We start from the raw sequence: 17,560 nt of genomic DNA on the forward strand, positions 1-17,560 counted from the left end.
TAATTAGTCAATATATTATATAACCTTGTTTATAATAGATTATCCCCGAGATTTTCATATGATAAGTGCTTGGCACCTCATGATAACAACAGATACGATAAAAATGGATAAACAACTAAATCAATATACATACGTGACTGATTCATAAAGAAAAATTATTATACAAGAAATAGTGTATAATCTTAACATAGAAGGACATTTCAGTCATTCAGAACTCATAAAATAAAATGGTTCTCAACTCCGCATGATTCTATAGAATATACTTGTAACTGCCTGGAAATTAGGGGAGAGCAGTTTTCGGTTTAAATCGAAAAATTGAACCGAACCGATTAATTCGGTTCAATCGGTTCAGTTTTAAAATTTAATCGATTAATTCGGTTAATCGGTTCAGTTTTAAAATTTAATCGGTTCGGTTCGGTTTATAATTTTAATAATTTCGGATTAATCGGTTCAGTTCGGTTATTTTCATAAGAAAATCAAAAAAATCGAACCGAACCGAAATTATTAATATATATAGGAAATAAAAAAATTGAATCAAATTGAATCAAACCGAATCGAACCGAACCGAAATCAAAGAAAACCGAACCGAACCTTAAGATTTTTGAGTTTTGATTTCTAATTTTTTTTGTTTTTATGTTTTTATTATTTAGATTTAATATTAAAAATATGAAATTTTATAAATTTCGGTTTGATCGATTTAAAATCGAATCGAACCGATATCGGTTCGGTTTTCTCTTATCAATCGGTTCGGTTTTAAAATTTTTTATTTTTAATTTTTGATTTTATCGGTTCAATTTAATTTAAAACCGAACCAACCGTTTGCACACCCCTACTGAAAATCCAAACGTCAAAGTAGGTATGATTGATGCGATCTTATTGGGTTTATTGATTACTAGAACTAAATTCTAAGTAAATGGTAGGTTTTCCTCTCCTCTTCTTCTCTTCCGTTTAGTTTCTATTATTTATTCTTTTATAAAAAAAAACATTATTCAACTTATTCTAATTAAAAAAAATGAAATCTTAATTAGAGAGATTAAAAAATATAAATATTTAAAATTATAAAAAATAAATAGTGATAGTATAGTGACTAAATAATATAAATATTTAAGATTAAAATAAATTAATTAATATTTTGATTAAAAATAAATAAATTGTTTAATTTTACGAAGTATAAGAACACTTTATTTAAATTTAAAAAAAATTAAATAATTAATTTTAACAAATTTTAGGAATTTATTTTATAGTAATTTAATCTTGAATTTTTATTCATAGATTTGGGACATGATATGAGTTACGCACTTACAAGTTTTTTTTTTTTTTTTTTTTTTTTTTTTTAAGCTCCGTCGACCTAACTATTGGTTTTAGGTTTTCCATATATCTTCCCTTCTCTACTTGTCTGCTGATTGCAGCCCTCTCCTCTCTCCACCGCTAAACCTGCTCTCTCTACCTCTCTATTTTCCATTGCCCTAAGAAGCTGCCAGCAATTGCATTTATCACAGTCGCCGCTGACAATTGTACCATCCCCAGACACTGGCGGAGCAGCTCCATAAATCGATCATTTCATCACAAAAGCTCAAATAAAAAAAAAAAAAAAACAGTCAAAGCTGAACGCCGGAAGAAGGTGCAATTTTTATTTTTGGTGGTTTTGTTGCTTCTTCTGTTCTATGATGCCTTGTAATTTGATGCGATGATGATTTAGATTGTATTGATGTGATGATGATTGCATTATTTCCTTAATTTGTGAGAAAATTTTTATTATTACTTTCCTGTGTTATTCTTGTTGTGAGTCAAATATTAATGTCATCCAATGAAGTGATACCATTACATCTTTTGTTTTGTTTATATATATATATATATATATATATATATATATATATATATATATATTGGCTTGATCAGGTGTAAGAATTGTAGAAATTTTGCTTTTTTTTTAATACTATTTAATAAGTTAAAAATAGGAATATGGGATTTTTTAATATGGGAAAAATGGCTTGTCTTATGGTCTGTAGATGGTTAGTCTTACAATTTGAAGTCATAGTGCGCGTAGAAAATTACCTAAAATCCGTAGTTGATCAAGCAAGTATTTTTCATGTTTCTGGGTTATTGAAGGATTGATTGCAAGATTATAATTTAGTGCCACTGGAATCCTTTATTTATTTTATCAAGCACTTCCAACCCTAACTAAGCGTGTTTGAACTAATCCAAAGGTGCTCTGAATCTAAATCCCATGTAATTTTTTGTAATATTGGAGTTTTGGAAGAGTTGCTTTGTAACATCTAGCTTTTGAGTTTCTTGTTAGGCAGATGCATCATAAATGTACATCCTATTGTGTGGTAATGTAACTCAAAGCTTGATGTGCTAAAGATGGCTTATTATTTTCGTTTATTTGAAGACTAAACTCCAAGTAATAAGCTAATTATAAAAATCCTTTTTCATGTTGAAGCATATTAAGGTGCAACAAACTACACTTCTAATAAGCTAATTGTCAGAAATCCTTTTTAATGTTGAAGCATATGAAGGTGCAATAAACTGCACTCCAATAATAAGCTAATCGTCACAAATTCTTTTTCATGTTGAAGCGTATGAAGAAAGATGCAAAAAACTCCATATCTGTGTTTTGTTTGCCTGTTCCTAAACCCTGCCCAATGACTTATTGTACCTAGTATTCTAGTCCACTGGAAAACTTGTGGTTGCTGTCTCCTGTGCCCTTCAACTCACTATCTGAGACGCATTTATTGAATCTCAAATAAAGTATCCTATTTATTTGTTATAGCTTCACATACTCTGGTGAATAATTTCTTAATGTAATTACTTCTGCAGTCTACATGAATTTTATTGATTGAAGCTTGCTTGCCAGTGCAGCTTGGTTGTTGGTATGAGTATGACCAGTACTGTCAAACAGGGTTCTCTGGACTGGAGTGAAGCAGTTATTGGAGATTGATATTGCTCTAATTATTCTCAATTTTTAAGACCATTTCAAACAATATGGCTGTCCACTCTAGGCTTAGGCTGATTTCCTACTCACAAGAGCTTGTAGATGGACAGCCAGTCTATGTTTCTTCAAATTCCCTTCCAATTAAGGCTTTAAAATTTGAACCTGCTGGGCATGCATTCCACACGGCTGCTCTCAAACTACTTGGCTGTGAGGAGGAAGATGCAGACAGTGAAGATCAGAAAGTGTCCAATGAAAAAGAACAGGCATATATGCCATCATATGATTCTTATAGCAGCAAAGGTAAAAAGAAATCTGGCATTGGAGACAAGCAACAAGATCATTATGCCTTGTTAGGTTTGGGCCATTTGAGATATCTTTCCACAGAAGAACAGATAAGAAAAAGCTATCGTGAGGTTGCTTTGAAATATCATCCTGACAAACAGGCTGCTCTTCTTCTTGCTGAGGAAACTGAGGCTGCAAAGCAAGCAAAAAAGGAAGAAATAGAGAGCCACTTTAAATCCATCCAAGAAGCGTATGAATTTTTGATTGATCCTGTAAAGAGAAGAATTTATGACTCCACAGATGAGTTTGATGATGAAATTCCCACTGACTGCGCATCTCACGACTTCTTCAGGGTGTTTGGTCCTGCATTTATGAGGAATGGACGATGGTCAGTAAACCAGCCAGTCCCATCTCTTGGTGATGATAACACTCCCTTAAAAGAAGTTGAAAACTTTTATGATTTTTGGTACAGCTTTAAGAGCTGGAGAGAGTTCCCACATGCTGATGAGTTTGACCTTGAGCAAGCTGAGTCTCGCGAACATAAGAGGTGGATGGAGAGGCAGAATGCAAAACTCTCAGAGAAGGCAAGGAAGGAAGAATATGTACGGATACGTACTCTTGTTGACAATGCTTATAGAAGAGATCCAAGAATATTGAGGAGAAAGGAAGAGGAAAAAGCTGAAAAGCAGAGAAAGAAAGAAGCTAAATTTTTGGCAAAGAAGTTGCAGGAGGAAGAAGCTGCAAGGGCTGCTGAAGAGGAGAAACGTCGTAAGGAGGAGGAGGAAAGGTGTGCCGCTGAAGCTGCTTTGCAACAGAAGAAGTTAAAGGAAAAAGAGAAGAAACTTCTGCGTAAAGAACGGACTCGTCTTCGAACACTTTCAGCTTCTATTTTGTGTCGGCATTTGCTTGATCTTTTTGAGGATGATGTCGAAAATCTTTGTTTGTCATTGGATATTGAGCAGCTGAGGAATATATGTGATGAGATGGAGGGTAAAAACTTGCTAGAGCAAGCAAAAGTGCTCAGAGATGCAGGTGGATCTAGTCATGATTCTGAGAGCAATATCCAAGACGAGAAGAAAAATGTACAACAGAATGGCTCTGCTGTATCGGATGGAAGTGTTCCATTAAGCAGCTTGGAAAAGAAAGAGAAACCTTGGGGGAAAGAAGAAATTGAGCTTCTGAGAAAAGGAATGCAGAAATATCCCAAAGGAACATCTCGAAGGTGGGAGGTTATTTCAGAGTACATTGGTACGGGAAGATCTGTTGAGGAAATTCTGAAGGCAACAAAAACTGTCCTCCTTCAGAAGCCTGACACTGCTAAAGCTTTTGATTCCTTTCTTGAGAAGAGGAAGCCTGCGCAATCCATTGCATCTCCACTTACAACTAGAGAGGAAATGGAAGGATCTGCAACTAAACAAGGGCCTGAAAGCAGTGCGGCAAAGATGGATAATTCAGAGGAATCTTCGAGTATATCTGAGAATAACAAGAAACCTGATGAAGGGGTTGCTGAAAATGGGGTTTCTTTGAGCTCAGAGCAAGATGCATGGTCTGCTGTACAGGAAAGAGCACTAGTTCAGGCTCTGAAAACCTTCCCAAGGGAAACCAGTCAACGTTGGGAGCGAGTTGCAGCTGCTGTTCCTGGGAAGACTGTTAATCAGTGCAAGAAAAAATTTGCTTTGCTAAAAGACAACTTCAGAAACAAGAAAAATGCAGTCTAGTTTGTTGGATGGGCCCTAAGGTTGTTTTGAAGTGCAGACTTGTATGAGATAGTCATTGATTTTTCCTTTTTTTGCTTTAGATTCCATTATTTTCCTTCCAGGATGGAATCACTGATGCTGCATGCGAGAAGAGAGTAATTGTTATCTCTCGTCTCACCATCTAGCTTTTACCAACTGACTTTTGCTGTTATGACTGTTAATATATTTTGCTGTAGACATTGTCAGGTGGAGAGCCGTGGATACGAAGTTTTTTGGTTGTCACTGTTGAAAGTGCTCCATGTCAAGAGCAATATATTATATAATTTTATCTCCAGATGATACATAATATTACAAAGACTATTACAAGATTGGTTTTCAATTACGTTGCCCAGAGAATATATATATATATATATATATATATATATATATATATATATATATGTGTGTGTGTGTGTGTGTGTGTGTGTGTGTGTGTCTTTAGAAGTTAGTTGCTGGGTGAACTCTTCTATTTCAGGTGGTGTTTTTAACTTGATCTTGGTTTATATTATATCAATGTATCAGTCAGAGTAAACTTCACCAGCTTTTCACTCCAAATGAGAATTGGTTTTTTGTGTATTTAGTTTATAAAAAATTTGAATTATCTCTATAATGCATGCGGTAACCTTTTCTGTCAGCACATATTGATATGTTCATCCCTGTTTCTTTGTGGGCTCTGCCACGAAATATGGTATTGTCTTGTGACTACCAAATGCAGGCAATGCTCCCTTGAGAGACGTCCTTTCATTTATTCAACTTTTCACAATCCTCAATTTATAATTATATAATTTAATATATATTATTGAAAGCTTATAAATGAGAAAGAAAAAATATACATCCTGAATTTTGTCTTCTGCAGGTCATGATGAAAGTAGTTTTCAAAAGGAATAGAAATCTCCATTTTCATCATCTCATATATCCACGAGCCAACAGATTGATCATCTCACCAAAGCTTTAGGAAAGAGGCCAAACCCATTTTCTTCTCAAATGTTAGTGTAAGGAGATCTTGATCCCTTGTTAATTTTGTCCAGCATAAAAAAAAAAAAAGAAAGAAAAAAGCAGCTCTGGCAATAGTAATTTACTACTGTTATGCAACCATTAGGTGCAAATTATGTTGTCCTGGCCAGCCAACATTGGAGCAGAAAAAGAAAATAAAACAGAAAACACAATTCAATAAAGAAAAGAGAAGACCTGGATACTAAATCATCAATCTAACATATTGCTGTTTGATAGAGCTACTTGCCTACAATCAGTTTTGCTCTTGCATGACCCTCATTGATTTGGAACTGGTCCCCTAGTCCAAAATGAGCCATCAATAACCAAACCAAAGTAATAAGCTCTCCACCTTTACTTATCTGCTGGGCATGGGCGTTCGCTCTGCAGTGGCTAGCAGCATATGACAACAATTCCACCCACACTTTGCTCAGTATCTCCCATTTCTTCTCCAAATTATCGAGCTCTTGAGCAAGCATACTTCCATCAAACAGTACAGACTTGCTTCTATCTCCTTTCACAGCAATAGGCTTAACTTCTGTATTTACTGCAAGAATGCTTTTACATGCTTCCTTTTCCTGATTGGATCTCAAACCCTTTCTTTTGAAGAATCTGTCAGCCTCAGCACAGGTGTCTCGGAATCTTATTTTACCAATACCTGCCACGGCTGCCATTATAGTAGGTTGCATAATCAGAAGATACAACATGTAATCTGATAAGATCTTGCAGAATTCTCTGTGACTATAACTCTTCGGATTAGCATCAGTTTCTTTGTTGTACAAAAGCTCAGTAGCAACATGCCACAACAAAAGGCTCTGATCATAAGCGACATCTGAAACATAAGGCATTAAGCCATGATATTGATCTGAATCATTATCCTGGAGGACCCAATCTCCTCTGGCTGAACATATTCTCTTGGCAGTTTCTGGATCATCTGCAAAAAGGGATTTCTTTTGCAGCTCAGTGAAGATGAATTCCCAAAGCTCCTTAGTAAATGGCTCAATTGACACATATATTATTTCATCTACGAAGTCTTTAAGACCCATGAAATCAATAACTTTGTCCTTGAGAATGCCTAACTTCTCAATGGGTGTATCCATGTGTGTGAACCTAATGATCTTTTCGGTGCGATCAACCACACATTGATGGACATTCTTGATGAAACCATAACACCAGCTATGCTTCTTGATAGTGCAAATCCTATTTGGGCGCCCTTTGAGGCAATATCTTATCAAATTATGGCCTGAGATGCGGCCAGACCACCTGCGGAAGAAAAGGGGGGTAACCAGAACTGTGCATTCGACACCAGGCTCTATCTTATCCCACCTTAAACTCTTCATACTGAGAAATTTGCGGAAAATCATCACTGTCAAAGTTTTGAAACAAGCGGCGATAGATTTCCAGCAAGAGTCAGATACTTTACCTGATGTTTTAAGAGCAGCCGCTCTCCAATCAGAGAAAATGGCCATGAAGAGTGATATTGTATCCAATCCTATGGCACCAAAAAGCAACGCATATGAAATTCCAACATCAAGCCCATCAAAATTTTGCTTCTTCACATGAAAATGAAAGACTGCAAGAGCTGAAACAACTGAACTAAAGGATAAAACCCGGAAAAAATATCCCCATTTGGATTGCACAACCACTACCTTAGTAAAGAGAACTTCGTAGATGAAGTTGAGCTCAGTTTCTATCACTCTCAAAGCATCTTCTGCTAATATGCTATTGAAGAATTCCCGGCTGTCATTTCTCTCCTTAAAGCTGAAGATGAGATCAACAATTAGTCCCTTGAAGATTTTGAAGAACCCATAAGCTTTCTGTACCACCTCCAGCTGACCATCTAATTTTATAATTTTGGGAGCAATACCAGCAGTGTTACTACCCTTTTCAGGCTCTGCTATCATAATAATCTGTGTAGGAAGATTGGCCTGTTTCTTGGAAGCATATTCCTCCATGAGCTTGGCATAATTAGGACCAGGGTCTGGTTCTTTGAGCATAGAGTCTCGAAATCTATCCATACTCGCAAGATACAGAGAACGGGTGCGCTCCAGATACTTGATGATCCCAGCAAGAAATAAGAGAAATGTTGGAATCATTACCTTATTCTTGGGAAGTGTTTGAACAAACACATAACCAGTAGCCACAGCCTGGAAAATGAGAGCAAGCAAGTGCCTAAGCCAGAGCTCATTATCCTCGAGAGAGAGCCGTAATTGTGTCCGGACCACCAAGATGCAGCAAAAGAAAGGGAGCCCAGAAAGCCAAGAGGTCACTATTGTCTGTAGAGTTGCTTTGGACGTTGGAGATGAGTCCTACAGCGAAGTTTGCAGTTGCATCGGCGAGCAAGTAACCAGACCATATCATCATGATTACGAGCTTTCTTGCAGTGCGTTTCCTGAAAGGAGCGAAGAAGATGAGAAGGATTTGAAGTAGAAGACTGAACATTAATGCTCCTCTGATATTCCAGTGTTCCCATATCTTCTTGACTCTCTCTGGGATGGGATCAGCCATTTTCTTCCTTCTACGGCCTCTTTCTTCTGTTCTTGTTTGGATGATTTTGGAATTTGCACAAAACTCAGTTGTTGTTGCTGCGGGTGCTGCGTTAGAGTTGGAGAAAGTCAGCTCTTAGTCTTTCTTTACTTTTTCTCTTTTTTAGTTATACACAATGTTTTTTATTATTTTAGAATTAATAATTTTAATCTTATAATTTTTTATTTTCTCTTTATTCAATATACGCATCATTGTCAAAATAACCAAATGGCAATTATTGAGCTATGCAGCAAAAAGATAGCAATTTTTATTTCATCGTAAAGATGAATTATTTTAAAGAATATTATTATTTAATTTATTTATTTTAATAAAATTAATTAATTAATTTTTATATTTTAAAAAATATATTATATAATCTTTATATTTTACTTTCTATAGATTTAACAATTATTCATTCATTTTTTCCCTAAAGGCTATATGAGCTTTTATAATTTTTTTATTAATCCATAATTGTTTTACTAACTTTAAAAAAATAATAATAATAAAACGTTATATCTAAATATTTTCAATTATACAACAACTAGGTCTCTAAATTTTACCTATATTTTAATTCTTGAATAATTATAGTAGAATAGATTTTTTTTTGAAATAAAATTTTTATTAATAAAATTCAGAAAAAAAACGTAACAAAATAGGTCCACACTAAGTCAGTCCTCAAACTTTTCAGATACACACAACCTAGGAGTCATAGAGTTATGTAAAAAACCTGAAAAACATTAGAGTACAAAAACATTTATAATAGAGCTCAGAGGCTCATTACATACGGTAGAACTAATATGTAATAAAATCGCATTTGCAATTTTTATTAATAATAAAAAAGATGTTTGGTCCTTAAAATTTTAAATTTTCATTATGATAGTACAGAGCATTGAATTGCTAATTTTGAAAGTGTGAATAAAAATCTATATCCAAACATTATATTATAAGCCAAATCATACAAAAAAACAAAAAAAAAAAAACCAAACATTTGCATGCTTTTGTATTTTAATCTTGTTGTTTCAATTTTGACAAAAAAAAAAAATTGAAAAGTTTGCATAAATTATATTCAAATTTGAAATCCAATTTGAGAAGAGTGTATCTCTCATGACATGAGATGTCACCTAACTTTTTTATTCTTAAAATGTGAGACACAATTGATATCATATAATAACTTAAACTCTCTCTCTCTCTCTCTCTCTCTCTCTCTCAACCTACATGGTTTGGCGTATAGATCTTTCTTGCCTAAATCTACCATAGAGGTTTGATGAATGACTTTAGTAAACTTCATCTATATCATCCTCATTTCACATGGATAATAATCCTCTAAGTCATCATAAACATCTTCATGATGATCCTTTACAATCAAAGGATTAAACCATGTAGCTTCAAGTAGAAGGCACACACTTTCTTCAAACATGTATGACATTAAGAAACTCAAATGGATATTTACATTAAGGACAGGTTGGTTTCTCACCGTATGTGGCCCATCGAAGGATACATGCCATATTTTTATAAGACCAATTTCCTGAAGCATAATCTTATCCAAGCATCTAGCACAAACGTTGATGAAGGACCTCATCAAATGTTGTGGCGGCAGTGTGGCTGGAGGGTATGAAAAGGATGTAGAAGTTCAAAAAATCTTGTGGTTCATTTTCTTCTATGATAGTTATTGCAAAATAGTTAGCTTTAAATTGTGTGATATGATAATGAGCCCTGAAACTTAATGCTGCAGATTTTTCATGCTTCATCAACTATGGATCACTTAATAATCTAATTATATTATGACAAGCTATGTCATATTGTGAAAGTAGAAACTGTTAGTAGTATGCCCTAGAGCATATCATTTAATATGTATCTTGTACATGTTTTATTAATAAAAGGCATTTTCACTTTTCTGTTTACATAATATATTTATGTGTAATAGAAAAGGTCCATTGATATTTGTTAGAAATTCTATTCTTAAGTTGTTAAGAATATGAGTGACAGTATTTTTGGCACAAAGTATCATAAATTGGTTCACAATCGAGGATACTTCACAATAAGGACATGACTTATCCAGAAAGATTGTAATCATGTTTATTCCCAAGTTATTTATATGAGATGTAAATAAGATGGAATGATGAGTCTTATGCCATATAACGAACATGATAATCACTTATGCATGATAAGTAGGTCGAACCAGTGACACTTATCACAAGCACGTGGAGTTTACTCTTGTCAATACAATGTCATAAATCATATTAGTGCATATAATCTTTAGACCTGAGATAAATAGTTATCTTGTATATAGGTGGTTTGAGTTTGATACTGTTTTCATACTTGTACTGTGCATGGGTATATGGGCATGTGTTGGCTCTTACTAGTTATATATGGAGATAGGTGTTGATCAAGATGGAATCTGTTACCCTAAGTAAATGGGGTTAAAATCCTATGTTCATTTAATTATTCTTGATGTTTCAAGTTCCTGGCCAGGATAGACAGATTTAATCAGAAAAGAGTTTCTGATGAGAAAATCTTTTTAATCAAGAATTAAAATTAAAAGAGAACATAATATTCATAGCAAATGCGGTTTGACATAAACCATGACTCCAGCTCGAATTGGGATTTTGTAACAGAGAGATTCTAGTACATGGTAACATAAGATAAAAGGTTCATTTAAGGTATTCCTTATTACTGATTGGGTGGCCATGGCATGCTATGCTAGGTGTTAACCATGGTCTATGAGATGCCTAAAATGACTAAGAGAAATCATTTATAGTAAGAAAGAGTTCTGATGATATTAAGAGTTAATATTATATCTCATTGCCAATTAGTGATGAGTCTAGTGAGTCACACACATACATAAGTAATCACCAACTTAAATGTGATTTAATTAATTAGTAAAGAGTTTAATTGATTAATTAAATAAGTTTGGTTTGCAATTAGATTGCAAAGTTCCTAGCGTGACTTGAAACCAAATCTAGGTTATTGGATGTATAGTATAAGTGAAATTTATATTTAAAGTGTTTAAATATGAATTTAATTATGAGAAATCAATTAATAGAGATTAATTAATATATTTATATTTGATATAAATTGATTAGAAGAGGAGAAATAGTTATTTTGGATTGAGAACTCAAAATTAAAACACAAGGGTAATTTAGTCATTTCACAGGGTGACATGAGATGGTGACACATGGCACCATGAGATGGTGACACATGGCACCATATAAGCTTGCCATTTGTCTTCCAATTATGTAAGATGATCAAAGTCAAGATTAAACCTAGCTTTGACACTTGACTTAATGTGATTAGGTCAATTAAAATTAAGGTGCAATTAGAAGATGACATGTGGCAAGGGTTTTAAGTGATGACCTAATTATATAATGTGATGTTATGAAAGAATGAAATAACAATCTGATTATTCTCTTATATGTGCCGCCACCTCTAAGCTTCTCTTCTGTTCTTCTTCTTCTCTCATCAATTCAAAGAGAATTGCCCATATTCTCTTGAATAAAAATTGCTAGAAATTGTTTCTAGTGTCCAATATACATCTACAACCTTTCTAAAGGTAAATCCCTATTTTCTAATTGGTTGGAAAGGCTTGAGAAGCTGTTCAAGGGGCTGCCATTAGTGATCTTGGTGTGGACAAGCTAGAGGGACAACATCTGGGGTCCTAAGTGCTTCATAAAGGTACCAAACACATCTAAAGTGCATCAAAAGGTTAGTGCACATGTTCTTGTATTAATCTAGGGTTTTATTGAATTAATTTATTAATTTTAAAATCTTAAATAGCAAATGTAGATCCTAATACATATTAAAAGGGTTTTAATATGTAATTGAACATTGAAATCAATTAGGTAAATAATGAATCTTACATGATGCATGAGACCCTAGAAGAAAATTTTTGAATTCAATGTTCTAGTCTAATAATTTTCATGCTTCCGCTCCTTAAAAAACAACACCAAATGTATTAGAATCAACACCACACAATTCTCTAGTAAATCACCAAGCCTGGGCTTTGATGAAGGACCTTTACCATTTGTGTTAGAAAAAGTAAGAGATTCATTGGCATCGTTTGCATGATTTGTTAAATCTATATGCCAAATTGTGCAAGTCGAGAGAGAGAGAGAGAGAGAGAGAGAGAGAGGGTTATTTTTTTAATTATTATATGATATGCCAATTGGGTCCCACATTTTAAGAATTAAAAAATCCAAGTGGCATGCCACATCATCAGAGATACCCTTCCCCCCCCCCCCTTCCAAAAAAAAAAAAAAAAGATTTCAAATTTGAATAAAATTTCTGCAAATATTTCAATTTTGACTTTTTAGCCAAACATTGAAATGATAGGATTAAAATGCAAAAACATACAAAGGTTTGACTTTTTGGCATAATTTAGCTTATATTATATGAGTATGTAACATCCTAAAAGTTTTGGATTACTTTATAGGTACAGTTAAGGGAAATTTTAAAGTATTATCTTGTTTATTTAGTAATGTTCTAAGTAGGTAAATTATTAAATTTGTTATATGCATTATTGAGCACTGGATCCTAAGTATCCTAATATCTATAAATAACTGTGAAAGTTCTCATTGTTTAATTTATTTTTGTTATCTGCAACAATAAGAATCCAATTTAATTCTTATCTAGTGTCTTGTTATCTGGAGATAAGTAAAAGTAGGATTTTCGTAAATATGCATTATTAAGAAATAGTAATAGTGCCAAAATATTGGAGAAACCTCTATGGAATTTATTTTATTAAATAATTAAAATATGGATTTAAGATAAATCTTATTCTTATTTACTATATGAGTTTTTGGGAATAGTACTCTAATTATTCTTTTGATCAATAATGATATTTTTGGTGAATGGAAGAATGCAAAGAAAATGCTTGTAATTGAAAAAGTTATACTGAATAAAGGTAAAACCAAGGAAATAAATGAAAAGTGTTTAACAAGGAGCAATTTATAGAGTAACTGTCCACTCTCCAAATAAGAAAAAAAGAAAGAAAGAAAGAAAGAAAGAAAGAAAAAGACAACTTCTTTAAAAAGTGCTACCCTACCTCTCTCTCTCTCTCTCTCTCTCTCTCTCTAACCACCATCATCCTTATTCTCTCTTCTTTCTTTCTTTTTTTTTTTTTTTTCTTTCTTCATGAGAATCAAAACTCTCTGTCACTCTTTAAATTTTATTTTCTTCCTCCATGGAAGATCTTATATTAAAGATTTCATCCCATCACCATGAGCAGGGGTGAAGCCAGAAAATTGAGTTAGTTAGGTCAAACAAATTTTATTTTACTCAATTTAAGGAAAAAATTTATATACAATAATGAATTATCTACTGAGAAAAAATATAATAATTCATTTCAATTTTTAATGTGTGACATTAATAAAAGGACAATAATAATATAAAATAATAAATTCTCGCTATAATTTTAAATTTACAATTATACCAGACGAATTTTCATTTTATAAAAGCATGATTGGTCAATTCATTATCAACGATGTCAAAATATCTTTCAATAAATATTAATTAAAAATAATAATAATTCAACAACTAATCTCCCATTTGCAGAAAATGCATTTCAAACAGTTATAATTGCAATAGTTAATATCAACATTAATTTCACAATTAAAGATAAACTACCTTTTTCAGATTTTACTTGCCAATTTTCAAAATAATAATTACAATGATTAATAATTTAAGTGTTAAGTATTTTACAATAAATGCAATAATGGTGTAATACCCACCATTTTTTGATGTCGAAATTTCAGTCGTCAATAGAATATTCTGGCGGAATTCAAGATTCCACAGGTAGGAGAATGGTGGTGGAAAGTATATGTATATGTATAAACATATGTAGATATGATGTGTTAAAAAAATATATTTAAAAATAAAAATGTTTTAATAGTTTTGACGAAAGAAAAAGTTTTAAGTGTGTTTTAGGCAGAAGGAACTTCGATAGCCGAAGGATGGACTTTCGGTAGCCAAAGTCCTTTTTATTATTCAAATGCTCATTTGGACAAAATGGACTCCGAAAACCAAAAGTTCCCTCGATGGCAAGGTATAAATAGCCCAACTCAGTCAAATTTTAAAGAAAAGTGATTTTTTGTTTCTCTCTCTTCCAAAACCTAATTGCAAGCAAGGTTTTCACTTGAAATTTCCCCAATTTGGAGTTCTTTTGAAAGCTAAAAGTCTTGAGTTGGTTGGTGAGCTCAAGAAATTAAAGAATCTTGAGGATTTCTTCCAGTCTCTCTCTCTACCTTGCTTCCAAAGGAGAAAGGTGATTTTTTCCTCTCTTAAAATGAATTTCCTACATGTTTTTAGTATGTGATTATGACTAGGAGGGTGTGGCTTGAATTGCATGTGATTTTTTAATGGTTTTAAGTTTTTGGTTTCAGGAAATAGAGTCACATGCGAGTTTAAATGTTTTTATGGCTAAATGTGATGTGTGAAGCTAATGGAACTTTGAATTTTGGCTTTTAGTGTTTGCATGTGAGTTAACTTGATTTTAAGTTCCCTTAGGCCTTAAATGGCAAGTTTCTTTTATTAGATTCAATAATTTCTTGATGATGTTATGTTGAAGTTTGATTGAAACTTGAATTCAAGTTCAAATTGGTTTTGCATATGTGTTTGGAGCTTGATTCCAAGTTATTGTTGGCTCTAGACTTGAGTTGGAATGTTTGGATCATGTTTTGGAAGCTTGAAATGTGTTTTTGGGTTTTTGGGAGAGAGGTTCTATTGGTTTTCAACTTGGGATTTCTAGAAATTCCTAAGTTTAATTATCGAAAACCATTGTTTCGATAGCCAAAACATATAATTTCTCGAGAAAGAATCTGGAGAAATTCTAGGTTTGGCAACTAAAGTCCAAGACTTCAGCAGCCATAATGGCTACTACCTAAAATGGGCACCTAATGTTCAAGGGTTCAGTAGCTGAAGTCCAAGACTCTGGCAGCCAAACTTAGTTCTACCAGCCTTAACTCTGCTTTAGTTTTAAGGTTTCATAACATGATTTTATTGTTCGTAAGGGCCTAGAATAAGATGTTTGATATGTGTATAGGGTTTTAGAGCATTGTATAACTCTTTAGGGTTTTATGTTATAGGATTGGGCTTGAGGGGCTTAGAAAGTTATGAATCTAAGGATAACTTCCATTTGTGTTAGGTGGTTAATGGGCTACAAGAGGTGAGTAACTCTAACCTTAATAAATTTAAGTTCTTCAAATGTAATTCATGATCATCCATATGCATCATTTCTTTATTTATTAGAGTGTATATATCTAGAACACAAATATATTGCATTTTGCATAATTCTTGTTGATGTTTGATGGACTTTAGATGACCCACTAACCTCCCCTATGTCATGTATATGCTATGTTTATGACGTGATCATGCATGATCTTGGTAGTAAGACCAAGTGAGACCTAATAAGCCCCTAGCACACTATTTTAAGCAAAAGTCCTAAGGAACCTTTGCATGAGCCGAGCATATTGGAATATTCTTTATTAAGCAAAAATTCTAAGGAGGTCTATATGAGCCAGGCACATTGGATCTGGGAGACCATTGGTGACAAGTACATCCTATGTGAAATGTTTGTGATGTAAAAGATATTTGGATGACGCATTGCATATGTATGAAATGAATAATATAATTAAATGTTATTTGTTAGTTTACTCATTGAGCTTGTGAAGCTCACCCCATTCCCTTAACCCCAGGTGTAGGAGTGCAGGAGTGGAAGAGTTCTTTGGACTTTGAGCAGCAGGAGCAGCTGTAGAGTTTTCCTATGTATGTTGTATGTTTAATTGGACATGTAAACTATAAAAGAATAGTTACTATGCTGGTATTTGAGATTATTGATAAATGTTTTATCTTAAGTATAAGTGGTCTAATTATGTGTGTTAGAAATCTAAGCTAGCTCTTCAAGTGAGTATGTATGTATGAACTAAATAATTTAGTGATTTTATATATGTAAAGGTTTAAATTCTAAGCCAATTCTATGTTATTGATGAATGAGAACACTAAAGTGTAATGGTTTGGAGTATGTTTGAACTGTGAGATATAGGGATATGTTTAATGTTTAATAGGTTTTTAGGCGTCAATAGATTCCAGCAGCCTTAAGCTGACCTGATCACTAGCACCGATAACAGCCCCTAGGCCAGGTCATTATAAAGTTGGTATCAGAGCTCTAGGTTAGATAAGTGGACCTAGATGCTAGTAAAATGATAGGATAAGTATGAAAAAAAAAAGCATGTTGACCAGCATAATTAGGGAAATACATGTTCAGTAGGGTTGAGTCCCTACATGCTATATGCTGTATGTTATATGTATGTTATGTTTGATGATATGTTATGTGTTCATGTGACTCCATATGAACTTTATGTGTGCTCAACACTTTTTGTTTACTTCTAAAAAATGCGATATTTAAGACGGTCCGCTAGATTGATCGGTGCTCTACCCGAAAATGAGAGTATTGGAACACTGCTCACTAACCCTATTATTAGAGAGAAAGTAAGCAAAAATGGAAGGGAAGAATCTTCTAAAGGCCCTAGAAGGTCTTTTGAGATTAGCAGGGAAACCTCCAGTGTACCTAGAATGTTAATAGATGCATGAAGGTGTTCTCATGGTCTTCCATAACAGCGTGAGAATCCTAAGTCTTTAGGCATGGAAAGAGTGGCAGAAGACAATTTAGTTGAGGTAGGAGACAAGTCAGAATTTGTGTCCCCACCTCAGCAAGGGCTGAGTTATGGGTTTGGATATGGCTTTCCACAACAAGGAAGTTTTGGAAACCCCAGGTTTATGAGCTATCCCTAGTATTCCTCCTTCATGCCTTACCTACCTTACTTTCTATAATTCAACTCGTATTCCGTGTAACCTCCCCAATAATATCCCTATAGCTCTTTAACCACAATGGAAGCTCAGAACCCCATGGACGGAGCTACAAGAGAGCAAGCACCACCACCTCCTACAGCCCCAACAGTTCCAACATAAGAGACTAGGATAAGTTATAGAGATAAGGAAAAGATGATGGATTACTTGAAGCTGGATGCACCTAAATACAAGGAGGAAAATGATCGTTTCGAGTATATTAAGGTGGTCAAAATGATAAAGGATGAGTTGG

At 33.7% G+C, this 17,560-nt stretch overlaps 1 protein-coding gene and 1 non-coding gene across 5 annotated transcripts; one reads left to right on the plus strand and one right to left on the minus strand.

The window, feature by feature from the left end:
* Window positions 1–1,323: 1,323 nt before the first annotated feature.
* On the plus strand, window positions 1,324–5,248 carry LOC110661347 (uncharacterized). 4 transcript variants are annotated; one of them, XM_058140465.1, is made up of 2 exons: window positions 1,324–1,621; window positions 2,858–5,248. In XM_058140465.1, exon 2 carries the CDS (start codon window positions 2,986–2,988, stop codon window positions 4,933–4,935), a length of 1,950 nt encoding a protein of 649 aa, XP_057996448.1. In that variant the 5' UTR covers window positions 1,324–1,621; window positions 2,858–2,985; the 3' UTR covers window positions 4,936–5,248. The 4 variants fall into 4 exon arrangements, with proteins under 4 accessions (XP_057996448.1, XP_057996446.1, XP_057996447.1 ...); XM_058140463.1 differs by having other exon boundaries at window positions 1,330–1,621; window positions 2,821–5,248; XM_058140464.1 differs by having other exon boundaries at window positions 1,330–1,621; window positions 2,863–5,248.
* Window positions 5,249–6,013: 765 nt separating this feature from the next.
* On the minus strand, window positions 6,014–8,598 carry LOC110661348 (uncharacterized). Its single transcript, XR_009146090.1, has one exon. It is a non-coding gene; the product is annotated as an uncharacterized LOC110661348 (transcript).
* Between the last annotated feature and the right edge of the window lie 8,962 nt (window positions 8,599–17,560).

The sequence above is a fragment of the Hevea brasiliensis genome, chromosome 18 (genome assembly GCF_030052815.1).
Source record: "Hevea brasiliensis isolate MT/VB/25A 57/8 chromosome 18, ASM3005281v1, whole genome shotgun sequence".
Classification (NCBI taxonomy): Eukaryota; Viridiplantae; Streptophyta; class Magnoliopsida; order Malpighiales; family Euphorbiaceae; genus Hevea; species Hevea brasiliensis.